This window comes from Mixophyes fleayi, chromosome 4 (genome assembly GCF_038048845.1).
Source record: "Mixophyes fleayi isolate aMixFle1 chromosome 4, aMixFle1.hap1, whole genome shotgun sequence".
Classification (NCBI taxonomy): domain Eukaryota; kingdom Metazoa; phylum Chordata; class Amphibia; order Anura; family Limnodynastidae; genus Mixophyes; species Mixophyes fleayi.
Window position 1 is genome coordinate 225,489,438 of NC_134405.1, and position 27,120 is coordinate 225,516,557.

Sequence of the window (27,120 nt, forward strand, 5' to 3'; positions counted from 1 at the left end):
ATAAAAGCGTTTGCAAGCAGTGGAAAATTACAGAATAGTATCCTGAAGTGTCACACCAAGGACAGAAATGTTTCACTACTGGAATATCAAGGGAGTTCGGCTGCTGAAACTACAGCGTTCAGAGATTCTGCTGCCATTGCTGTTGTCCTCTCAGTTCCTCCTTTGGTGATCTTTGTGGCCTTTATTATGCAGCCACAAATTCGGCATACATGGAGAACATAGCTTTGCCATCATGCTCACTGGTGGACACAAAGAAAAATAATAGGCACACAGCTACTATGAGCAGGCTACAAGAAAGCCCCATGTGTCACCAAGGCAACAGACTTCTCCAGAACAAGGAGGTGGTTCAGTTAAGATAAATGTCAAAGGACAGTGATGGTTGCAGTAGCTGTCTAACAGGCTTACAATGACCAATTCATCCTTCATGTTTCCACCTTCCAATGTCTTATTCCAACCATACCACCAGCAGATGCATAGACATGCCAGTTGCCAATGGCTGCCAATACTACTTTTGTTTTACAGTAGCCACACAACACTTTCCATACCATCAGCTTCAATTGTTATTCCGCTGCCACGTACATCAACTCCTAACGTCTTAGATTTTAAGGTCATTTTGAGAGGGCCATCTTTGCCTTCTGTTTCGTGACATTGCATGTTACTTATTTGTATCACAATCTCTTAAACATACAACACTGTAATGTTTGCACTTTATATATACACAATAATTATTTTCATCAGATTTTAACTGCATTGTAATGGTGTTAAAAGCATATACAGTAGGTCAGTGTAGGACCTGCATACTATGAGGTACCATTGACACTGGGATGCAGACTTAAATGTCTTGATCAAAATAAGCCAAAACCTCATGTTTCCATTTTTCTAGATACACACTGATACGCTGTGTTAAGGTCAAGTACTGACAACAACTGTGTATTTGTTTTTTTATACATATAGGCTATTTATATTACCATGCAGCTGGTACCATATGTAATATGGAATTATCTGAGCAGAGGCTTATTTCTTCACCAGGATTTTTCTATAGCTTTCTTTTTTAATTAACATGTAATGGCACATGCTTTCTTTTCGTCAACCAGGCAACAAGTTATTTTATCAACAGGAAACCGTTAAGTGAATCTGGGTGAAGGCCTTATTTTTCGTCTTAGGAAAATGTCAAAAAAATTACATCCTAGAACACCATTACCAGTTTCCATAAACATACTTGACAACTTGTTTTGCCTAACCATTTCCAAAGTGGACAGACTTTCACCTGAGACAGACCAACGGCTCACACACCAGATTATGCATTCAAGACTCACTGCCTGGCAGCAAGAATACATAGCAAATATTTGAAAGTTAAGGGAAGGCCTTAACAAAGAGTCCATGCCATACAACTTAATGCACAGATCTGCACAGTGCTCATTAGTTGGGCGACAGTGCTGCAGTCATCAGCAGCAATTAGCTACCCAGACATACCAGCTATCTACAGTTAAGAAAAACCAAAATCGGCAGGCAATAGTTGCATTATCAGTAGTTTATAAGAAGTTTTACCACTTTCCCCATAATCAAAGCTCTCCTCTCAAATATCTTCGGTTGTGATGAAGTAAAAGGTCATCTAAGGTATGCTCACTCTCGCATTAACTCTTCTTTGCATCATAAAAGTGCTATTGCACTGGATTTGTAGTTGTCTTTAATAATTTAGTATTTTTCTATATTTACTAATTTGTGTTTTATGCATTAATTAGGTCCTTGATTCCTAGTGAATTGATGGATTTTCAAATACCACCAGTGGGGCAAGTGACAGGTAAACAGAGTATATAGTGTGCAAGTGAACTATGACAGAAGGATTTTGCACTGTAACATTACTTGCTTTAAAAACTATACATGTTAACAACCCCTGCTGACTACTAGGCAGCTTCTATGCCCAAAATATACTTTGCTTAAATTAAATTGGTTGGTAAAGTGAATCTACAGCCAGCAACAAAAATATCAATATCAACAAATCAATAAAGGCAAGTATGTGGCCTCAAAATGCTAGTTATGCCCAAGGACGACGAGATACCGGTTGCCAGACTACCTAAGTGTTGGAACAGAATTGTAACCCTGTGATTGGACACAGCAGCAGGAATGGGCCCATGTATGGCCTGAACAGCAGCAACCAGACGAATGACATCTCTACAAAATACATTATGTAATGAGAAAAGGGCTTCATGTTTCTATTCTATTTTTTGTTTTTAAACTTCCAGGGCATTAATTTGACATAGGAAACTTAACAGCAGAATGTAAAGGTGGCAAAAATGACAACATAAGCAGTAAAATACATGGTGGAAGAAGGGTTTTTTTACCAGTAATACAATAGACTGTCTTCTTGCATATAAACATTTTCACATGCTTAAAGCAACAATATCTAGGACATGTATTTAGCTCTTGGATAAACGACAAATACTCCCACTAACTGACAAAGGAAGAGCAGAAATGGCATTTCATGGCCACACACATTTTCCCACAACATTCAACACTTAATGTACTAGCTAACAGCTGTTATTATGGAATAAAACGTTCTGTTAAAAAACAGGAAATCTCCTTCCACATTAATATTCGACAAACCTGCATCTTACATAAACTCATCATATATCTATATCTAGTAAAGAAATGTACATGGAAAAGCCATTTCAGTATATAATCACAGTATTTTGACATGCCTTAAAAAAAGTGTGCGTAACACTTGCAAACTGTGCAAAATATCCAGCTTCAACAGACAGTAACTCCACTATATTGAATAATTATACTAAAAAAAAAAGAATGCTTGGGGACGGGTGACTGGTAATCAGAGTACAACTTTTATTTTAAAAATAATGTCTACAATTCCGTTATATTTTCTTTTTAAGTGATGGCTAACAAATGTTCATATGGGTCTTATTTGTATATTATTAATACAAGTAAATGTCACCATTAGGCCTGTTTGGCATATCTGAAATAAAAGCATTATGGGTTCCCATACAACCTTAGTAGACAATGTCAATTCAGTTTTAATAAAAAAACAAAAAAAAAAAAAAACAGACCACTCAGGTGTGATACAGTCTCTACATAAACACTTTCTATTTAATACGCGTTAATGACTAAAACCTAGAGAGCAGGGATAGATTGGTCAGAACTGCAGTAAACATGCAGAAAGATGGGAAAGTTATGGTGCTCAATAACAAAAAAAAAAAAAAAAAAAAGAAACGGGCAAATCTTTAAAAACCAGGAAATCTTCCATGAGATTAGGGAGAGATGGCAATTATGTATTGTGATCACTATACTAGGACTTAAGCAACTACATTTTATCAGTAGATTAATATTACTGTTTTTAAACTTATGTTTGAAAATTCCAATTCATAATATGCAAAAAGGGGGAAGGTAGAACACTACTAACCCAACATTTTTTTTCCTTCACACATCAGACAATATCGCTAGCCCTCCACACATGGCCATGTAATGTCACTTGCTGAAAGCTGCAATAATCGCCCATATTTGAAATGCACAATACGAACAAAAGTGAGAGCCATTTAATCTAGGGCACAAAGTACTAATCTGAGAGCAGATTTATAAGTGTCCGCACTTAAATATGTAGTGTTTGTGAATATAATGTAAGCATGTAAACAGTAAAACACTAATGGGCATATTCAAAAACTGCGGAATGCCTCCGGAACGGTTGGGAAGGCAGTCCACAATGATGTAACATCCCAGAATCATTTTCGCCCCGCCCCCCCGCCCATAGAGAGAAAGGAGAAATCCTCGATATTGGAGGTACCGTAATACCGGAAACCATGTGCAACGAACATCGCAGCTAATTGAATATGCTTCTAATATTGTATACAGTTGCTTTCAGTTCGCTTTAAAAATTTAGATACAAAGTTACCATCTGAGGGGGATTTATATTTATCATACGAAATGCTCAATGTGTACTTTAAGAATTCTGTTATGCCAGATAATAGAGGAGTTATTTTAAACAATATTAAAGTTAAGACAGCAGTAAGCACCCATTATACAGGAATTATATACAGGTGTTTATACAAATTATATATTCTCAGGAGTTGAAACAGCACTTCGTAATTAAGGGCCTGATTCATTAGTGATCTTATCTTGTGCAAAAGTTAAGATGCTTATATTTAAGAGGAAACGGGGAGATAAGAGTGAAGTTAAGATAGATTTTCATCTTAACTTAAAAATTCTTCACTTACGCAGTGGATTTTGCTTCTTATCTCCCTTTTCTGAGCATGGACAGAGTGGATTTGCTTAAGATAAGCAAAAAGCGGCAAATAAGATCAGTAATGAATCAGGCCCTAAGTTATTTCACTCATATATTAGATGGAACAACTATTTTAAATAATTATATTCAAAACTAAATGGGTACACTGATCAATATAAATGCACTTGTTCTGCAGCCTATAGCTTTTATATCCTTACTATTAGTGGTGTATTTTGTCAGCTTTGTATATTGAACATATAATTCACTGTTTAGACTGTACATCTGCACAACTGTTTAGAGTTATAGTATAAAAGCTTACATTTGACAAACATTTGTTTAAGTTCAAATTCACAAAGTCATTTCATAATAAGATGGGAACACTTTGTGCCACACTTACTTTTTAAGGACAATCTCAGAGGCACCCTTACTGAACATTCGGTAACTGCCGTCATTGTTTTTCAACACCGTGCTCATGGATTTTCTCACAGAATTAAAAGTGTACACTTTAAATAAGGTTTCCTCAGGGATCTCATTTCTTACATCTTGATAATCCCGTTTAAGATCCAAAAGAAATCCCAACAAGGCACATTCAGTTTTGTTACCGACATGGCGTGGTAGGCCACCTTCTTTTTCAGGAGGCTGAGAAAAGAGGATTATAGTCTTATTTCAGACAGAAACTTGAACACCTAGTTATATTATGTTTAGTGATATGTTAGAACAATACTCAGATGTCTGAAATTACACAGAATACAATAAAAAAGGGAAATAAAACCCAACAACTAATTACACATTGCAATTTGCACCACCTACAGATAAAAGACTGTTGGTACTCTACCACTTTCCATTAATAAATGTATTTGCATATGTTCCCCTACAATCTGACAGGAGATAAAGGAGATGTGGCCATTTACATGATCATTCTGTCATTTTATTATGTTGTTAAGATATTTTCTTGTGCAATTCAATTGAAGTAGCATACTGCTATAGTTTAACAGGGTGGTGAACTCTTGGACAACCCTCCTAACATATCCTGGCTACCATATAGTGAATGGGGCCTCACCTTCCACAAAAACCCAACACATATGCATGATATATATATATTCTACAATTGTGAATTTAACAAGATACATCCACATATCATGCGGAAAGAAACCTATAGTTTAGTAATATATTTAATGCAGTGTATTAAATGATCACATATTTAAATAAAAAAATAAAACTAAATAAATATTTCTCAGTGGCTAAAGCGCAAACCTTTTATATGCCCAAAAAGAACAAGAAAAATGTTCTAAGAATAAGGAGTAATAAACCAGGTACAAATATAAATGTAATATTTTCTTATGCTGAACTGAACGGTAGTTCAGGGAAAATGCTATGCAATAGCAGAGATTTACCAAAATTTTAGATGTGTAAGCACAGTTCACAGAAATCCCTGTTACAAGGAGGTCCAGCACATTTTCAGGTAAGGATTCTGCATCCGGTATCTTTCTGTAGTGTTTTTCATTTAGGAAAGCTTGGACAACAGTCATTCTGTTCATAGTTAATGTTCCAGTTTTATCTGAACAGATTGCAGTGGCGTTTCCCATGGTTTCACAAGCATCCAGATGCCTAACCAAGTTGTTGTCTTTCATCATTTTCTGCAGTAGAAATAGAAAGTATAGTTATCAGCATCATTTTTTTTTCACCTTCCCCAGGACACCATGAATGGTCTCCCCCAAAATAGCGAGGAGGTGGCATTGTATGGAAAGTCTGCTGCACCTCCTTCTCACATGAATCACCACCACTCCTATACCTCTAAATACTGGGTGGTGCAAGGTCATACACAGACGGATAAGCATGAATTAATGTAGATCCTGCCGAGTTTATAAAAAGTGGGTTTTGAACAAACATTCTTAGTTTTCAGAAGAAAAAAAAAAAAGACAGTGCAGTGTATCTGTGGTGTAGACATCCTTTATACCGTACATCATAGGTCAGAATTTAAACAGACTCCAAATAATTGTGTAATGTTAATGTTTATATAATTGCTGATACAAACATAAAACAAAGTTTACCAAGTAATGTCTAAATAAAACTCCCCATTAGGAGATAATGAAAGAACAACCTGCACTAGCTTCCAAGGCAGATTCTTGGTATGCCAGGAGAATGAGGCCAGCAACAGGGAATAACTAACAACGGTTCGTCCAGATGGGACTTTTTTTTTTTATTGTACTTAAAACACTTTGACACTTGAGACATGCTCCTAATGCTCCTGTCCATTCAGTTATTTGATGTGTAAAGGAAAAACCAAAATAAAAACCAAGGTCTCCTACGAACATGCTAGAGACAGGTATGGGAACCGCGTTGTCTCATCATGCACACACTTAGACAAAATGCCTATAGTTAAGGAAAAAAACGATATCAGTCTCTATTTACTAGTTTACTAATGTTTGTACACAACTGAAAAATTAAGCACTCTTTAATAACCATATATGAAAGTAAATTAAAAAGAATATTTTTCATAGCCCTTGAAAGTGAAAACAGGACAAAAGGAGTTAAAACCAATAACTTATTTGGGAGTAAACATTAAAATGTTAAATTCTATGCAAACATAGGTTAGGTTGCATCACCGTGTTAAACTCATATTTCTCTAACGTTTTCAGCAATAACCCTAAGTGACCGTAGACCTTTGCTGCATATTGATTAGTATATTGGCAGTATTCCACTTCATATAGCACCAACATAGTATACGACTGTTGAAAATGGGATACTGACAATATGATGTAAGTGTTCGGTTATTAAAATTGGGCCAAATAGAATATAGTTTCCCCAAAATTGGAGAAAAAAAAAAATATATGGAGAGGTGCACATTAATAGCGCATATCATTAAGATTTTGATTATTATTATTATTATTATCATCAACAATCTCATACAGTAAGGCAAGTGAATGGTTGCAAATTGGCACTCTGTTCATTTGACAAGTGATCCCCAATTTCTATTATTTGTATATAAGCCATCAAGGGGAAATAAACCTCTTCTGGATTGAAATCACTTTAGCTGCCCTGCCGGGAACTAGCACAAACGCTTGGTGTGGGATTGCAGATGTGACCACAGACATAGTAACTAATAAGCATGGATGCCCACTAAAATTTGTTTATCAAAATGTAACTGGCATTTTAAAAACACAAACTATTTGAATCATTTGCATAAAGTGTGCACCTTTCCATATTTTCTTTTGTCTGCCATATAATGTTAATGAGAGATAATTAGCCAAGATCTAGGAACGAGAAAAAACACATACCTTAACAGAGTATGCCAGTGAAATGGTTACTGCAAGTGGAAGACCTTCGGGTACTGCTACTACCAAAACTGTGACGCCAATGATGAAGAACTTGACAAAATACTGGACATAAATTGGTGTACATTCTGTCAACCAGGGGCGTTTATTAATCCAGAAAGTGTTGATGACAAAGTATAGTACAAGGATTATGACTGTAATTGCAGACATCACCAAACCTTTAAAGAGTAAAGAAAACAGTTTAGTATGGAATAGGACAATGTCTACAAATGAGATCCATAAAGTATATCTAAAAAACAAACAAAACATGTTCTCATCGTGTAAGATGACCTTATTAATTTGCCTGGCAAAATTTAGCATTTGTAAATATAGCTTTGGTCCATGTAGGAAAATGCTTAACATAAAAATGATACCAATTAAGCCAGATTTAAAATTGTAGGTAGTACAGAAAGTACTGATTGTATCATTGCTTCTTTTGGGTTGTAGGGGGTTATTCAATTTGTTCTATATTTGGCCATAACCATTATTGTATCCCTTTTTCTTGTAACTGGGTCCTTTAAACCTTTAAAAATGAAAAAAATATAGTTTTTACTTTTATGGCTTTTTAGATTTGCACTCTCGAAGTGAGTTGTCCCCCACTTATACAACACTGTGGTACAACTTGTATTTGTTTTGTGTCATTGACATACAGAATAGTAACACTGCTTTACTCATTGTACTGCAGTTAAAAACAAATACTTGCTAGTTTAAGCAAAAGTTGACAGTCTGTTGCAAATGTCAAAGCTAGGGGAATAATTCAACATAGTTCCTCATTTCAGGAATGGATCATTTAGAATACACACATGTTGAAACTTAATAAATTAAAGCTGCACTACTACCAAGGGAGGTAGTATTACGCCCCCCTTCTCTGCAGAGCCTTGGGGGCTGCTCTGTTCAGATTTCCTTCTGAGGGCTATGAGATTTTATTTTTTGGATGTGGGATGGGGAGAGAAACACAAAGTGTTTTGTTTTGTTTTTTTAAAACATCTTTACAGTTTTAGGTCAGGGAGTCTTCAAAGGCCCACTAAACCAGAACATTTACATTTTCAGATATTAATCAAGGAGATAAAATACATTGTTCAGCGCTAATCTAACATTCCACTACAGCTTAAAAAGTATTAACACCTCCCCACTATACTACAGAGACTGCCTTGGGATCTTATACAGGTGAAAAAGTGGAGAGTGCAGGTCTTACGGTTACGGAGACATCGGTGGCATTACCCCTGCATTTCAATCCACAGAGAATTTCTGAAAATCTGCCACTGAAACTGCCTACTTAGAGAAGCACCTTCCGCCTAACAGGGAAACCTGCTGCAGAAGAATGAAACTGAGCACAATGGACTTTGTTACGTTTAAACAGAAATGAAGGAAGAAACAAAAAAAAAAAAACACTCAAATCCCTTGACACTGATTGGATGTAAGCCAGAAGTTACTATCAGGTTTAAACACTCCTAATATGCATAGGGAAACACACTGGCACAGTAGTTAGCATTGCTGTCTCACAGTGCAGAGGTCATGAGTTTGATTCCAAGGCCCTATCTGTGAGAAGTTTGAATGCTCTCCACGTGCTTGCATGGGGCATCTTCCAGATACATCGTTTTCCTCTAATAGTCCAAAAACATACTGGCAGGTTAAATTGCTGCTGACAAAATGGATTAAGGACTGATGTGTAGGATTATATATGTTCTCTGTACATCATTGAGCTTGGTCAAACAATTAGTCATGGCTGTGCAATCAATATGCCAAGTCACAAATATAATTACATGTATTCAGGAATTATAATATGAATTATAATTACATGTAATGCTTTAAAATAGGTTTCCCTGTACATTTCAGATTTGAATGAATACAAATACTAAAATTATTTCCTGTCAGATCTGTTACATGAGACTGGAAGAGAGGTGAATTGGTAAGATGATAAAAAAAAACCAGTTACTAACAAACTACTGCATGCTTTTGTCATTGATATTTTCCCTTCATCATCCAATTTGCATTCTATTCATTACATAGAACATTGCATGACAGTGCTTGCAATATTCCTTGTTTGTCATGGAGCATTGTCTATACAACAAAATGACTATATTGTTGTCTATACCAGTCTGTAAAATGATCTCTGCTATTACATATTTATTCCAAAATGTAGGGAGAAGTGGCTATAGCCACCAATATGTTAGTGAATACTGAATTACAATCATTATGGAAGAACAATATACAATCAGAGTGGAAACCACACATGAAGAGGTCAGACCAGTGATCGCTAAGTGATCAGCTTAGCTCTGTATGAACTACAGTAAAGCACTGTGTATCTTGTTACATCAAATGACAAGAGGAGCAGATCTCTCCACAGAACAGCATTCTGTATGACCTTCTACTGACAGGTCCAGGAAATGACAACACAACTGGTCAAATATTTAAGCACTCACATCCGAACATCAAAGCTTACATATAAAGAACATAGTAACTGGGAAGTAAAACTTAGCATTACAGGGCTATAAATAAAGAAATCATGTATATATATTCTAAAAATGTAAATGTTAATAAATGATCCTTGTGATGTAGATTTTTTTTAAATATATATCACAGAACAAATAACTTAAAAAATAAAAATACATAAAATACAGCATTCCTGATTATTCATTTAATCTGGTCTGCTCCTTCCCCTTAGTGGAGCCCTGGGAACTGCACACCGAAAGTTTTTCCCAAGGCTCCTCTGATTCCAAAGCAGACAGAATGACTTGCACAAGTAATTTGTTATGAAAGTATGTTATTCTAGTGTACTGGTGCAAGCTACTTCTGACAGAGGCGCAAAGGGACATGTGCCTATGGCAGCAGCCACTAGGGGGTGACACATATTGGGCATATATATCCATATTTTTAAGTATTGGCCCACTGCATGGTAAAAATTAGACATACGCTGTATACTGGATGCAATTCTATTCTTGTTCGCTGGGCCTTCCATGTTAAACATGATTGAACCAAAATAATTACAAATAAATCATCAAGTTCAGTAGGCATGTTAGAATATGTATAGCCTTATTCCTGTAAAATAAAATTATAAAAACACTGTTACACTACTAATGGAAGAGTGTTAACATTAGTTACAAAGTAATAATGTGCACAAATTTACTTTGTGTGAGTCGCTCACTCCTAGCCTCTGAATGCCAACCCCAATTATATATTACACTACCAAAACCAATTTTAATTTGTTTCTTCAAGACAGGTAGTGATTTGGGTTAAACAGGGGGTGAAGCCAATAATTTATTCCTGCGTCATATGGTGTCGTCACTGACCTGTGGCTAGGGCAGGATAAGCTCTAACTACACCCTGGCTGAGAGTTATTTTTGAATGTCTGAAGATGGATGTAAACATAAACTGAATATAGGTCACCACTGAAGTAAAAATTATTGTTAGTAGAGACTTTATACACAGCTGATGTATTTGAGGTTACTACAGTAAGTTACATATGGAGTGTTTAACAGACACACATACAATTTATGATCGCCTTCCTTTATTCTTCTGCTCTCCCATCTGTAGTGAGCCAACAGCAAGGTAATACACTAGTGTCTAGGTGAGGCCTATTCTAAATGCAGTGGACTCAACCGCTTATATAAACCTCATCTTTGCAGTCAGTTGTGATATACCAATTAAATCCTCTTGCCTTTTACTTACTAATGGAAATATTACTTTAAACCTTTAAAAAAAGAGGAAAGACTTGAAAAATAAAATTTTGTATAATGTGCAAAATGATATGTAACTACAAGCTGCCATTCACTCCATTAGAAGAAAAACACTCAAAACAATTGTTGAGCTATACTGGGTTTGATGTACTGTCTCTGAAGCATCTTTATTTTTAGTATCTGCACATTACAAATATCTTGATTGCAACAAGGGAAGACAATAACATATTACACGGTTTAAAAGCCTTGTAATCAGTGTAAAGTATTCAATGCTCTGAGATGGAGCTGCTCAATGATGGATATTTTATTTCATCTTCTAAACCAGGTTTTCTAATAACCAATGAACACTTGTACCCCTTAAGTAGTCAGGGGTACAAGAGGAAACATTAAACAGCTATGAGGAGAGAAACAGCCAGTGCAACTCTCTGTGGCAGAGGTCTGAACCCCTGAAGAATGTACGTTTAAATTATGTATTTTCATTTTCACACACATTCAAAACATATACAATTACTAAAGATAATTAAACTCAAACTTAAAGCAACCAGCATCATCCTCCTCTGTGGTTTAAACTTTACGCGGGGGACATGGCACTCTAGGTGGAAACATTACAAAAATGTGTAAAGAACCACAATATAAAAGTACTTAGTCCTACACATGCCACATATTTAAATGCAAGAAGTCTTGAAATACCTGCTTTGCCAATCTGAACCGCCAATTTAGTAAGTTTCCCTTGCAGAACAGATTTTTCCTTCTTTGGCAAATTTGATTTCTTTTTGTCTTCTCCATCTCCACCATCCTCGCTCTTGAGGGGTTGCATTTCCATGGCTGCGCCATCTTGAGCTTTTGCTTTATTAAAAGACACAAAAAAAACCCCAAAAAAAGACAATTAAAACAAAGCAAAAAACAAAACCCTGCACACAGTAATAGCAAAATAAACGCACACTAGAACATAAGAGATGTTCTATTCCCACCAGCATTTCTCTTTGTCGGCAATGCAATTCCATTTATAAAATATTATGCATCAGGCAGATGTTACAGCAAAGAAGAAGTAGTAAAACTGCAAAGGGTGTAAGGAAATTAAAGTGCCATATTCCAAAACATCAACTTCAGCAGACATTAATACTGAAAACACTGCCTGTCTGAGAAGTGATCTGCGAATTAACACATGGCCTTCAGTTGCATCCACAACACAGTCTCCTGATCCCGAGATCATCAGTCAGCCCAAAAATATTTAGTGGTATCTACCATGCAAACATTTCACATTTACTCCCATAAAAAACAAGGACATGTCTAAATTTAAATGTATCAAAGCATTATAAAGGATTGAATGAAATAAGAAGTAAAATACCTTTGTTACGATTTTCAACAGTGCCATCTTGCTTTTTACCTGAAAGCAAACATACACAAATTAAGTTTTTCATTCAGAACAATTAGAACCCACTGTACTTTGCTAGCGTTAACTGACAAACAAATATCTAAGATCAACGTATAAGTTCAATGACAAAAAGGAGATTATGAAGGTTATGTCCTCTGAAAATGTAGTGCAAAGTTATTAGGATACCTCCTACTTTAATGAAAATATACACAGGTTTAAATGTCCATAAACAAGATGTCAATACCCTTCAATTGACTGAATTTTTTTTTACCTTAAGGCATATAGATAACACCTTTTCTAATCTTTAATATAATTCTTAAACCCAAGTATATTGCGGAAAACCTAAAAAAAAAAATAATTAAAAATCAAATATTTAGATTTCAAATTTTGCAATGGGATGAGATCTATGGAAGCATTTCGCAGGAACAAAAGATATATATATATATATATATATAATGAAAAGGAAAAGGAAAAGGAAAATTCCAATCAAAATGTAAAATTCTGTCTCGAGTCAAAACAAACATCATTTCAAAATACTACCAACCTGTGTGTTTTTGCAATCTACTCAGATGGCTCTTTCTACATCTCTCCTTGTTCTTTGCAAAAGGCATTAGGTTGTTCATCAACAACATGATGCTGATAAGAGTGAGGATACTCTTCCCTGACCACATCAGACTTATGGGAGATCCACTAAATAGCTTGCTAAACCAAATATCTTTTGGTGAAATTAGTGCACAAATGAACTGTTTTATAGCTCCTGGTTCAATGTGACTTGGCCACCAGGCACTTGTTCAATAGGAAACCTTTTTCTCCAATATGTAAATTCCAGAGTATGGGTTCATCATATTTAAACTACAGTCACAAATGAATGAATACAGCATGGTGAGGAGAAAAAAGGGCTAACAAATCACAATATTGCGTAAGAGACACTGTCTCAGAAATGGTGAATGAATTAAACCTGCTCTTTCATGTTATGAAGTGGATGACTGGCTCACTGCCTGAATCTGATTGTTGTTTGAGGGTCATGCCAAACAGCAAGATGTGTGTTGTGTGAGGGCAGCTTTAGGGTTTTCTTTATAAGGATAAAACCACCTATGAGCAGTCTAGAATATGTATCTGTTGCTCTATAATAGAGTAAACCTTGAGCGAAGTACACAAGCACATATATGGCAATGCTATAGAGATATTGCATATTTTGGAGTATATTTCTGGGGTTGCACTAATTGCATAAAATAAAGTATGGCCAGAATAATGAAAAATTACTTTCTCTTTTATATTATTTACAAACATTTTCCTAGTAAACGGCCATCAGAAAGATCCAAGTTCCCTATTCCATCACCTAAACAAAATAAAAAGGAAACAAAAGCAAACCCGAAAACATTAGTCACTAGTTATAGAACCAAGTAAATTCCTAGTGAAATCCAGCACATCACAATACTGGCCAAATGTTAGGAGCCATGACTAAAGGTTAGCCATTTTGTAACAGATAATGTATGAACCTAGCACAAAATGCATTTTGGGGAAGAGCAATGCAAAGCAGTGAAAAAGATTTATTGCCTAGAACAGTGGTTCCCAAACTCTCAGTTGGAGGCAAACTTGGGTTCTCCATAATTTTTTGAAGGCACTACCCAAGTCAAAATATATACCTAGCAGTCCCGTTTTGTAAGTAGTTGGCGCGAAATAATGTAATAAGTTTTTAGGTCAGGACAGAAATACTCAAGTTGTCTGCAAAAAAAAAAATACACAAATCCAAGGATGTGCCTCTTCACTGTCACTCTTGTCCCTCCATCACATTCCCTTCATTTACTCTGTGCCCCTTTCATCCTCCATTCATTTTCTTACCTATTACTTGCCCTTGTGTCTATTTTCACTTTTGTCATTTCTTCTGGCTTCTCACTGCACCGCTCTTCACTGAAAAGGTCATGTGAACGGAGCAGGGAGGAGGATGCCGGGTGCCATGTAAGTATATTTTTTTATTGGCTGGCAGACAAGTGGGGAATGGCAGGTAGAGGGAAGCTACATTAGGAGTGAGGTTCATTAAACTAGCAGAATGCCAGTCATTGTGTGGATTGATGGAGTCAAACACCAAGGCCCAGTCATGTCCGTTTTTTGACCTGTATAAGATGCATCAGGACACTTTCCTCAACATGGAGGCAGTGTGGCTAAAGGACGGATTAATGCATCTCCCCTGCAGCAATACAGACCGCTGACGCTCATTTCACATCTTTAGGACATTGTCCTAATGGGATCTCACACAATAATTTTAGGTAATTTAATATAAAGGCCTTGCCCCTGTGTATGAATCCACACACTGCATTTCTGCACAGCAAATCTGCCAAATTTTACAAAGTATACTTAGGAAAGATGGCCCTAATTATGATATGGATGGCCATAGGCAGTTACTTATAAAGACTGGAGGGCACTGTGTAAACTTCCGATTCAAGAGTCCCACATACCTGCAAAGAAGCTCTGATCAATTGGTTTACTTCCTTTAGGGGGCTTTATATATTTAACTGCAGTTTTTATACATTCACACTGCCAGTGTGTGTCCATTTATTTTAATTATTTCAGATGATAGATAATTCATTAAAGGTGGTTTATATATATACACACACAACTATTTGTCAATATTAAATGTGATTATTCTAAGACACTTATGGCATTTATAGCTTTTTTTTCTTGTAACATAGGGCTAATGGAACAAAAAGTGCTACTCAATCATTGGTTTAATTCTGCAAACTTGTCTGCTTAGTGAGAGAAGCACCTGCCTAACATGGCAACTTGCTGCAGAGGAGTGACAGAACATGATATCTAGTTAAATAAAACACTCCAGTTATTTCATGCACATTATTTAGCTCAGTAATGCATGGCCTTTGACATATCTGACATTTCCTTACTTGCTCTTTAATAATGTCAGTATTTAAAATGTGGAGAATTATATAGCTCATATGATCAACACATGCAGAGCCTGTGCCCCCTTCACCCATTCTGCACCAGCCTGTGGTCCCACAACACACTAAACCAGCCTGAGCCTCCATTGCATCAGACGGGGGATCAAAACTTATTTTGGGCATGTAGAGATCACACGCACAGAAGGCATTTATAGCACAGCATTATGTAACACTACTTTCATACCTTTAGAGACCAAACTACATTTCAGTTTGCTGTGTGTGGCTTAAGCCAAAATTTATCTAACTTAGTAAATGCAAAATATTTTTTTGAAAGATCAGACTTTTTGGTAGCATAGTGAAATACAATTTTCATTTTAGTGCATATATGTATAGAGAAAACAAGATTAGTTTGCTCACACAATTTACCATAATTCCTTCTATAGATACTTCTACATAATTAGGGGAGCCCTAAAAAGTAACCACCTCCTATGTAAACTTCCCCTTTTTTTCCTGTACTCCCTCTCCAAATGCTTATCAAACTAATACAAATTATTAAAGATTTAAAATAAAAAAATAAAAACCACAATAAATTCTTTAGTTTAGGGTACTAAATGTTATACAAGTTATAAGAAAAAGAAATAAAAAGGTAAATAGTCGACAAGGTGAATGGGTCTACCAGCACCTCAACATTGTTAAATCCCGTGTAGTAGAGAACTTGAGCACAAAATTATATTACATAAAGTATTTTAAAAAAGGGAGCCTACCTCTGGTATCCCACTACAGTTCGCACCGACAGATTCAGTGTAAACTAGATCTAACATCAGCTGACATTTCAGTCACTGTTACATGCGAGCTAGACTGTATGGTTCTCAGTGCCGACAGCCAAGTTAGATATGAGAGATCTTCCTGCAGCAGCGTGGACTTCCCTACACTGGGGGAAATCCCTGATGACTTTACACTGTAACATCATAGGATTTCCTGTGCTCAGTGGGATGCCTAGTCTTCCCTATTTAGCTGCACATAGCGTTCACTTTGAGAGCTATGTACAGTGATCAGGTAGCACTTTACCGGAACATGAGGCTGTTATTTACATCCCATCCTCACCCACTGATGTATATTTACTGAATATAATATAGAACAATAATTCCCAGGCCTCAACATTCTCCTCTTAGAGAGATTAAGTTGACAAAAATGAATATGCCTGGAAGCAACTATAATAGTGATGGGCAACCAGATACGTTTTGTAAGCTGCAGGTGTGGCCCTCTAACCTTCAAGAGGTACACACATTACCCCTAATCTCAGAAATAAGTTAAAACAATACTTTTAATCAGAGAAACATACTGTCATTAATATCATATCCACAGTGTTAAAAGCTGTAACAAACACAGACAATAAAGCGGGAAGAAGCTGGGGGCCACAGGTGGAGGCTTAGAGGGCCACCTATTGCCCATCACCAGTTCCTAAAATTCAACAGCAAAATATTTTGTCTCCAACTCATAAGCCACAAACTAACCAATGCCAGTACTTTGTTAAAGAATTATTCATGGTTTTCCTCATACAACACACTAACTCACACTAATTCTAATATGCTCTACAGATTCAGACAGGCATTTGTCATCTGAAGCTCTTAATTTTAAGTCACTTAGTGTCCTTTTCAACAGTGGAATGTTGCCATGGTGATGACTTAAAACTGAATGTCAACTTTCCTCATATGCTGTTGACAGGAGACCTTTCATGGGAAATTGCTCCCAACACAGACAATCCATGCAGATGAGGCTAGCTGTAGCAGAGTGGTGTCTGCCAGACATCTGCTAAACATTTGTTATTTACCCTATTATGTGTGCATTAACAATACAAACTACATATTTCTGTGTTTTTCATTGCATGTGATTTCATAGGAACAGGGCACACACACTCACCACAGTGGATTGCAGGAAATTACCAACACCCTAGAAATTAATCTGGCATGCAGAGTCTGCAATACAAGGTTCTATATAGTGTAGGAAGAGCTGCAATACACCTGTGTTTGCGCACAGCAAAATTTCAGATATGTTTAAAAAGTCTTCAATATTTATTTAGACTGAAATAAATCCATTTTCATAGTATGACCATAATGCAGCAATAATGATCCATTCTGCTGTAATCACAACAGTAATGTGGGTGGTGCACAGAATAAAGCACAGTAAGTACTTGAACACTGATCAGTTTGGGATGTCTCTTCAGCTTGGTGCACAAATAGCACAATATAATGGGGGTCATAGACGTCCACAATGTATATTTACAAATAATTTTTTCATACGACTTTTAAAACTCCCCCAAATACTTTAAACAGATTGACAGAACGATTACATGAAGTCTCCTGGTGTTAAAGAAACATGTATTTATTAGCATTTATAATACTAGTAAACACATGCCAAACAGGTCAGACAGTAAACCCCATTGTTTCCAACGTGAGAATACCGGTGTTATTTTAGCATTACGCTTTTACAAACACCTTGCTCCATTTTATGCAAGTTAAATACATGGTCAATTAAGTGATCTCCAATTACCTCCCAAATGCAATTAAAAGTCTAGTTAACAATTTGAATGGGACGTTTGCTGGTGGATACCAGTCCTTATTATAGTTCTAAACAATTTTTTAAAAAATTTACTTAAAACATACTTTTCTTTTCTTTCTTTTCCTTTTCTTCTTCATTTTCGCCAGCTCCAAGTAAAGTGAATATAATTCCAGTTTGTGAATTGACGCCGATCGCGGTGACAACCATCTTTCCAGACCCCTCCATAACATGTGTACCTTTAAAAAATACATATAAAATAAGTTTTAGTAATTCTTAATGATTATGCTGCCAACAACAGTAAGTATGTATACATATACATACACACACACCCATCCATACACACCCATCCATACAGTATATCCCCACGATTGTTCAAAAAGAATGACCAGACCAGCAAGATAATATCTACAATTTAATAGAATGATTCACCACAACGGTTACCCTTTTAAACCGATCAAGGGCGTCATAAATCAGCAGTCCTAATTAAGCAGCAACACACAACTATCTTCTATAACAATGCCTAAAACCACCTAAATACTTACTGGCAGATCTACGTACAGAAGTCCGTTCTAAGCCTAACATGTATAATAGACTATACACATTGGCCTTATAAGAGACGCCTGTATTTAGAGCTGCTAGTAAGTATCTAGACTGTTTTATGCATTGTTATAGAAGATAGTTATGTGTTAGTGCTTTAACAACAGTAGGGGAATATGCTTAAAAATCTTATTCAATAACTTTAGTTGTAGTGGTTTGCACAATCAGATATTAGCTTCCATAGGTCTAGAGCAAGTTAATGTACAGAAAAGTGAAATTATGTTATGATCGTTTGCAATGAAACAGTATTAGTATTTTCACGAGAGAATTATCTTAGATGCTTTAAAAAAGGTTTATACATTAACTGCTGACAATGTCAAGATAGTGATTTAATTAATTACCTTAAAACCAAATTGGACCACATAGAGTAAATTCTATTAAGTCAGAGCTCTGACCATTAATAGATTTAGAGCACTAAACCACTATTGTGCAAATACTTCTGTTATGGCCTCAGTGCATTTACGACATTCAAAAACAACTGTTCTATTTGTCTTTACTTTCAGCCATGCGGCTCTAGCAGTATTGGGGTTCAAACAGTCTCCTCTTTAAAGCCATGTTGAGTGGAATGTATTGGACTAACAAAGTTGATGAACGGACACCAAAAAGGCAAAAAAAACAACGGAGGATACCAACCAGAAAGCAGCAAGGGGTCTCTCTCTGGCATTTTTTTAACATGATCAGATTCTCCAGTTAACGAACTTTCGTCAATTTTAAGATCATTTCCCTGAATAAGTACTCCATCGGCAGGCAACAAATCACCTAAAAAACACAGAACTCATGTCAAAAGAAGGATATTTTCAAATTGCAATGGCGTGTCAACAGAATGTGAATTTAATTACCATATTTAATTTGTGCAATATCCCCAACAACTATATCAGCCACTGGAATTTGGATAACTTGGCCCCCACGGACAACTGTAAATTTCTGCTCCTGCTCAATCCGGTTTTGCAATCCCCTGAACTGTTTTTCTTTACTCCAGTCATTGAAAGCTGTTACTAACACCACACATACAACAGACAGAAGAATAGCAGCTCCTTCTATCCAACCTGCTTCCCCTTCTTCCTCCTCTGCAGCACCACTGGCTTCTCCGCACACTGCAAAATAAAACATGGTCAAAGCACAACTTATAGGTACAGCATTCCAATTGGAATTCATCCTTCAGGATTGTAATACAGCTGCGGGTACCGAAATGTACTTTAACATTAGGTTTATACATCATCTATTTAAAACAGCTGCTAATGTTTCCATGCAGGCAGCATTCCAAAATCTTTTTCCCATATGGATTTGTGTGTGATTTTAAGGTTTTATTAAGTGGTATATACTCTCAATGCTGACCTGCTCAGCTTTTAAATACAAACCAATTTATATTCTTTTTATGTAGCAGTGGTTATTATTTGAGAGCCAACAGCTCTTTGCTTTTTATTCTTAGAAAAGAGAACTTTGGAACAGTGCTCGGACTCATACAGGTTAATTTAGGGACAAATTTAACTACAGTTTAAACCAAAAAGGATAAACTTAAGAATTCTAGGATTTCAACATTAAGGATACAAATAAAGCATTTTGAATTTATTTTAGTGGATAAGAACATTTGTGTTTCCCTTTGTTTCTGTGACCTTACTTCTATGTGTACAAATGTAATAAGCTGTGCAAATATAATAAAGCAAGGGAGGGAAAAAAAAAAAACCAACACCACACTATACAAATATTCTGCATATTGCCGGGTAAAATAAGGATATTCCCAGGACTGAGTGAGCTCATACCAAGTTATTAACCACGTCACAGCCAATTAGATTTTTAATACAGAATGAGTTTGCTACTTAACACTAATGTGTCAGATATGACCAGAGAAGATGGGGGCGTTATCCAACCTTCACTTTCATTTAGTGTTCTAGAAAAGTGGATTTCTATTTACTTTGTAGTGTTTTTTTTCCTGTGAAAGGTACTATACATAAATAATCTATTACAGTGTGGAACAAGTTAAAATCAATTGACATTAGATTACAGTGTAAAAATAGTTTTAAAACGTCAACACCAGACAAATGCTCTCTGTAGTACAGCCTACAGTAACCATGTGCTACCTGTATGCAAAATACAAACAGGGGGAAAATAAAAGATGACCGCTAAAATAAGTGGCACATCCTATTATATGTTTGATATACAATTTGAAAATATCCTGAATTGTATTGTGTAAAATAAGTGGCATGGTCCTATTATGTATGGAACATAGTTTATACAATACAATTCAGGATATTCTCAAATTGTATATCAAACATATAATAGGATGTGCCACTTATTTTAGCGGTCAATTTTTCTGTAATCATGGTACATCATTATACTATTTTTAAAATTTCACAATCCAAATTATAACAAGTACCGGTTGATCATTTATAAAAATAAAAAAACGCCAATATACGTTTTTAATTTACTGATTTTAAATGACTGTCCATGAAAGATGACAACTAAACTACAGATAAGGTGTAAAACTGTATCTGTCTATGAACACTCTGCAAACCACCAACCATGACAGTAGAGATGCTAACCTCAAATTCCAGGATTTGGTACGCTTCTTAGTACAGGGGCCGGCAACGCCCAGCATGTGTACCAGACATGACACGCAGGACACTTCTGTCTGGCACGCCTGCACTCTGCTTCACTAAATCCGCCAAAGATGGCCAAAACAGAGCTTCCATGCATGCACAACACCTCAGTTTTGGCCGTCATTGGCGGATTTAGTAAAGCAGCTCCTAGGTTTCTGGAATGGAAGAGGTGTCTCCAAAACATATATACACACATATACCCCCTTTCCCCACTGGCACACCTGTGCTTGACTAGATTTCAGCCGGCACACTGACAGATGCATATACTAGAACAGGGCTTGGCAACCTTTTATCTATTTGAATTTCATTACTCTCCTTAGAACAGAGAACAATATTACATATGTAATCTATAATAAGTAGGTTTAGCAACATCCACCATGTATCAGTAGCTTTCATCCTTTATTTAACAAAGTCTATATCAACACAAATATCCAGGAAAACAAGGTTCAGGCATCTTAAAGAATACTCACATTCACTATCTCCACCAGGAGGTCGGTAAAAAGAAAGGCCTAAAGATATTATGGCTGCTACTTCTAATATAATTAAAGTTACATCCTGTAGTGCTTCCCATACTAACTGAAGAAATGTTTTTGGCTTTTTAGGAGGTATAATATTCTTTCCAAATACTTCTTGCCTCCTTTCAAGATCTGTGAGATTTCCACTTAGACCTGTATTTAAAAAAAAAAAAAGAAAAAAAGAAATAATTAGAGGCAAATCTTAAAGCCGATAATCATGCCATAGTACATTTGTGGTATTATGCTACCATAGCACAAAGTGCAGATAGAACTCAGAAAGAGCATTACATAGCAATAACATCCTAGATCTCAATATCTGGGAGGTATCCGCCACCATGAGCACTTTTATTCATAAAGTGCAAATCTGTAAAGTGGGTTTATGCACCACTTTCTATAATTATTACTGTAGCCCAGGGTTTCTCAACTTGTTCTTATCAGGGTAGAAAATATGAATATTTCACTACAAATTCATCATCAATATATATAGGGCCAGCAAATTCTGTAGCGCTTTACAATTGGGACACACACAGTAATAAACAATACTGGGTAAAACAGACAGGTTAGAGGGCCCTACTCATAGGCTTACAATATATGGGACAATGGGAGTTCGATACATGAGGTTAAATCTACATATTACATATTGGTCCAGCCAGATCGCAAAGGAAAAAAATAATTAGTACGCTTTGTGATCCAGTTACACAGCAATGTTGGTCTGGTGTTAGAGGGTTGTTGTCTTTGTGCGAATTGTGTAAAAGGTGGTAACAGGGTAACCTAGTGAGGTTAAAAGGGTAGTTGAGGAATATTATAAGAGTGAGTGCAGCACGAAAACAGTCCTGTAAATGGGAATAGAGGATGTAATGAGAGTGGATGAGAGACGCAGATCTTGTGCAAGTTGGGAGATATTTTGAGACAAGTGAGGAGATGTATGTTGGTGCAGTTTTGTTGATGGCCTTGTATGTTACCAAAATAATTTCATATTTGATTCTGTAAAAATCAGGCAACCAATGTAGAGGGTGACTCAGCAGAAGATCATTCTGGTCGCTGCGTGCAAAATAGATCATAGGGGGTTGAGTCTGTTTATGGGGAAGACCAGTAAGGAGGGAATTGCAACAGTCTATGCAGGAAATAAGTGCATGAATTATAGTTTTTGCATTGTCTTGTCTAAGATATGTGCATATTTTGGAAATGTTTTTTAGATGCATGTAACATGCTTTAGATATAGTGTCGTTGTGGGGAACAAAGGATAGTTGCGAGTCCAGGATCACACCTAGGCAGCAAGCTTGTGGGGTGGGATTTAGGGTCATGTCAACAAATATAGAAATATCAGGTAGATAATATTCCCACCCACCAACAGAAGTTAACAACTCTGTTTTTGAGAGATTGAGTTTGAGTTGGCAAGAGGACATCCAAGATGAAATGGCAGAAAGTCAGTAACACGGGACAACACAGATGGTGAGAAATCAATTGGAGATAGATAAATTTGGGTATCATCCGTATAGTGATGATACTGAAATCCAAAAGGAGCTTATTAGGTTTTCCAAAACAAGTGGTGTAGATAGAGAACAGCAGAGGACCTAGGACTGAGCCTTGTGGGACAACTACTGATAAGGGAAGCAAAGCAGAGGTGGATCCAGAGAAATGAACACTGAAAGAGCGATTGGATAGGTAGGATGAGAACCAGGATAGGACAGTGTCTTTAAAACCTAGGGATTGTAGCATTTGTATGAGAAATTGATCACAGAACAGATTTCTACCTTTTCTAAGTGCTGCAACATGGAATAGTGCAATATCCAGCACAGGTTAATGTAAAGGCACCATACAATTTCACGCAAAATAAATTTGTTAACTCATCTATTGAATGTATAAACGGGAATGATTGCTAAATAACATCCACATAATGCCAATACCTATGCACATTTCTACAAAATTATATAACTTGAGTAGATATTACCACCCATCAACATTTCTTCCACATATATTGCAAACAGATCACTTCTGGGTCCTGTAACTGACGAGGATTGGAGTTATGTTGGACAGCGCTAGGGAAGCTATCTCTTGTACTCGATACAGACAAGGTCAACTGTATATCCTACATAGAGTATACTACTCCCCACGCAGGTTGCTTTGGATGGGTGCCAGATCGGATGCTAACTGCCCAAAATGCAGAGATACTAATGCTACCTTCTGGCACTTACTATGGAGTTGCCCCATCATTGGAGAATTTTGGTTGATAGTAGTAAAGGGTATAAGAAATACAGGTAGCAAGATCCCATTGCTGTTCCCCAGGACATGTATCTTTGGTCTAGGAAAGAATATTTTGCTGGGTAAAAGCACTACCAAATATGTTCTCAATTTTAGGCTATAGATATTTCTTGATTCAACATAAATAATTTTAGGACATGTATGTTTACAGCAGTATTAAAAATGTAAATTATTTTCAATTTACTTTAAAAATATGAAGTCCACCTTCCACAGGAAGTACTCAATAGATTTTAGAAGAGTAGCTGTAATCATTTTAACACAATGATGAAATAATTAATTTCCAAATTATATCCCTTTAAATGAAATGATTAAATTATCTCCACAACACTTCTTCCCATTATTCAGGGCCTTGTGAACTTGAATGAAGCCAGCTGAGGAAGATAGGCAAGCAGAACCGCAATTTACTTAAAGATTTCTTGGCCGCAATGGCCATAGCAACAATGCCAAATATATCAATAAATCTTTAAAGCAGAAATCTTGTATTGCTTTTTTTCTCTTTTAAAATATCAAAATTAAGTACCTATTAAGAATGCATTTTTCTTAGCTGTTCTACAAAATCATCCCCTTTTCAAAATATCTCTAGAGGTTTCAAAAATATGGCTGCCATTTGTACAGTCCCAAAGCTCTCAGCATGTCATGAGTGGGCTAAGGGGGGGGGGGATGAGAGGACTTGACAGTACACAGAGCAAACAGACCTCAGAGGGACATTCCAAAGTCTCTCTGTTCACTATATAATGTGACATGCAACTGTGGTTGCCATGGTAGTCCATGACACTGCAGCATTATAAATCCTTATTTGCAGCCTGAACAAACCAAGGAAATTATTTGTAAGATGCTACTTCTAGCCTGCCTCAACAAAAAACAAAGAAAATCTCTCATGGGATTGCGGCTTTAAAGAGGGAAATTGCTGCAGACCATTTCATACAGGCATAGTATAAAAAAAGAAACAAACAAACACATGATCAAGTTCACACTGTAGTCAAGAGCGCAATGAACTCATGCTAAAACAGATGTAGTCATGAATGAAATGGGGGTGGGACTTAAAGCAACTAAACCTGTAAAAAATACACAAATGTTAATCACAAATATATAAATATGAACACATGAGAAAATCCATTTGCATCATGTCCTAAGCATTTTATATTATACATTGTTCCTTTAGTAGATTCTACTGACAGGAAGACCAAAAAAAAAAAAAAAAAAAAGAGATTCTGTCGACAAACTTTTGCTCTGATACATTCCAGAAACATGTATACATTTATGACTAATTAGAAACTTTTTTTTTTTTTTAGAACTTAATGGTCAGATTTCAGATTTTCTTATGCTTCCTACATGTTTACGGATATTCTCACAAAGACAAAAACATCAATAACACGCTCAAAAAGAAGGTTTACAAAAACAGTTTGTCTATTCTCATAATTCTTAAAAGCTTTCTTGCACCTCAGATAAGTTCATATCACATGGCAAATCTTAACCACTTTCATCAGCCAGAATATAGATGTCTAAAACAACTTCCAGAATCACTGTTCTGCTTCTTTAAAAAAAAATGGATTCTTTTATCCATATTACAGTAAGTACTGCAAATAAAAAGAACTGAAACTTGCTACACAATAATTACTAATTAAATAGTCAGTAGCACTTCTTTGGACTGCATCATGGATACACATATTAGGAATCCCTACATTAACTCAGCTTCCAAAACACATTATACACCAAGGCAATCTACAGTATGTCAAATTAGGATTGTGTAATTTAGCTTTAATAATGATTTTTTAATAATGATTTTTTTTTAAATAACCAGATCCTGTTAAACTGAAGAGTCAAAAGGATCTATAGTATTTTGAACCTCTTAAAAAGAAAAAAAACAAACAAAAACAGAATGAACATTACGGTCAAGTTAAATCTAAACTTATTATAACCTTTAGTAGCACAATGTAAAACATAAGTAACAAAGTGGATCCACTTGAATCGCTCGAGAACATCAGTTACGCCAGTAGCTGCCAATGTCTTACAAGAATGTAGATAGTGTCCCTGAATAAACAAGATATGGCAAACAAAAATTGCCATTGCAGAAATAAAATACAACTATTGATTTGGTCAGCTGAACTGTGTTGCTTTAATTTGTAGAATATCTAATATATCTGATGTAGTGTTTACTAATGGAGTACTGCAATATTTTGGCGAGTGTACAAAACTACATTGCTAGAGTGCACAGCAAAGAGATTCACTGACTCACAGATTGACAATTTATTTTCTCACATTAACCACACAGTACAGCATAGATCACGGACTTGGACACCACGCTTTTTCCCTGGTTCTCATGCTATGTTCTATTTTGCGCAAGACAGAAAGTTGCTGCTGAAAAAGAACAGTTTTTAAAAAGCAAGATTTCAAGAACAATTTTCTTTGGTGCTTGATTTCATCCAAATTTAGTCACCTGTATGTGTGCCCAAATTAGGAAACAGATTATGTCGCTTGAACCAATATGTCTGTGGCTAGCTATACAAACTAGCACAAGTATTTCAGAGGTAGCGTGTAGTATACAATGAACAATGGTGGGTGTCTGGGTGTGTTGCTGACAGTATTGCTTAGAGATCTCTCCAAACGCTTTTCTTTTAGGTAACTTACAAGGAATTTAACTCGGTCCTGTGTGCTGATGGTTTTATTGTTACAGGTGCAGCCCAATACACAGAACCAGAGGACAGGTTCCCGGTTCTTTTAATTATTTGGGTGGGGGGGGATAGTTTCTCTTTTAATGTGTCTCCCATTGTATAATACACCTAAGCTAACTGCTACAAAAAATACAAATACAAAAAGATACATTTTAACCAACACGTAGCCAAAACGCAATTTTGTCACAATGGTAAAAAATACCCCAGACATGAATGTGCTAAACTTTCCCTCATTTCATGTTCCAAGGAGAGGGCAGACACAGGAAAGCATTCAGAAAAGGTTGCAGAAAGGAGGAAATCGATCCTCATGTTGACATGAGTCTGTTGTTCACACTGGCCATATTACTGAACATAGCACATTCTGCAATGCAAGGTAATTGAGAGTGCTCTTTTTTTCATGCTTTGTTTAACATCGCTGTGAAGTAGAAGCAAA

At 36.2% G+C, this 27,120-nt stretch overlaps 1 protein-coding gene across 7 annotated transcripts in view; it reads right to left on the reverse strand.

Annotated features, from left to right (window-relative positions):
• ATP2B1 (ATPase plasma membrane Ca2+ transporting 1) overlaps positions 1–27,120 on the reverse strand; it is an 88,365-nt gene that overhangs the window by 15,816 nt on the left and 45,429 nt on the right. For all 7 annotated transcript variants that reach the window (XM_075209385.1, XM_075209384.1, XM_075209382.1 and 4 more), the window contains 9 exons: positions 21,709–21,906; positions 19,481–19,735; positions 19,275–19,400; positions 18,149–18,280; positions 12,568–12,606; positions 11,910–12,065; positions 7,507–7,721; positions 5,623–5,865; positions 4,626–4,867 (listed from right to left, as the gene is read on the reverse strand). In XM_075209385.1, coding sequence (XP_075065486.1) covers positions 4,626–4,867; positions 5,623–5,865; positions 7,507–7,721; positions 11,910–12,065; positions 12,568–12,606; positions 18,149–18,280; positions 19,275–19,400; positions 19,481–19,735; positions 21,709–21,906 — 1,606 coding nt within the window. The remainder of the gene's footprint in view (positions 1–4,625; positions 4,868–5,622; positions 5,866–7,506; positions 7,722–11,909; positions 12,066–12,567; positions 12,607–18,148; positions 18,281–19,274; positions 19,401–19,480; positions 19,736–21,708; positions 21,907–27,120) is intronic.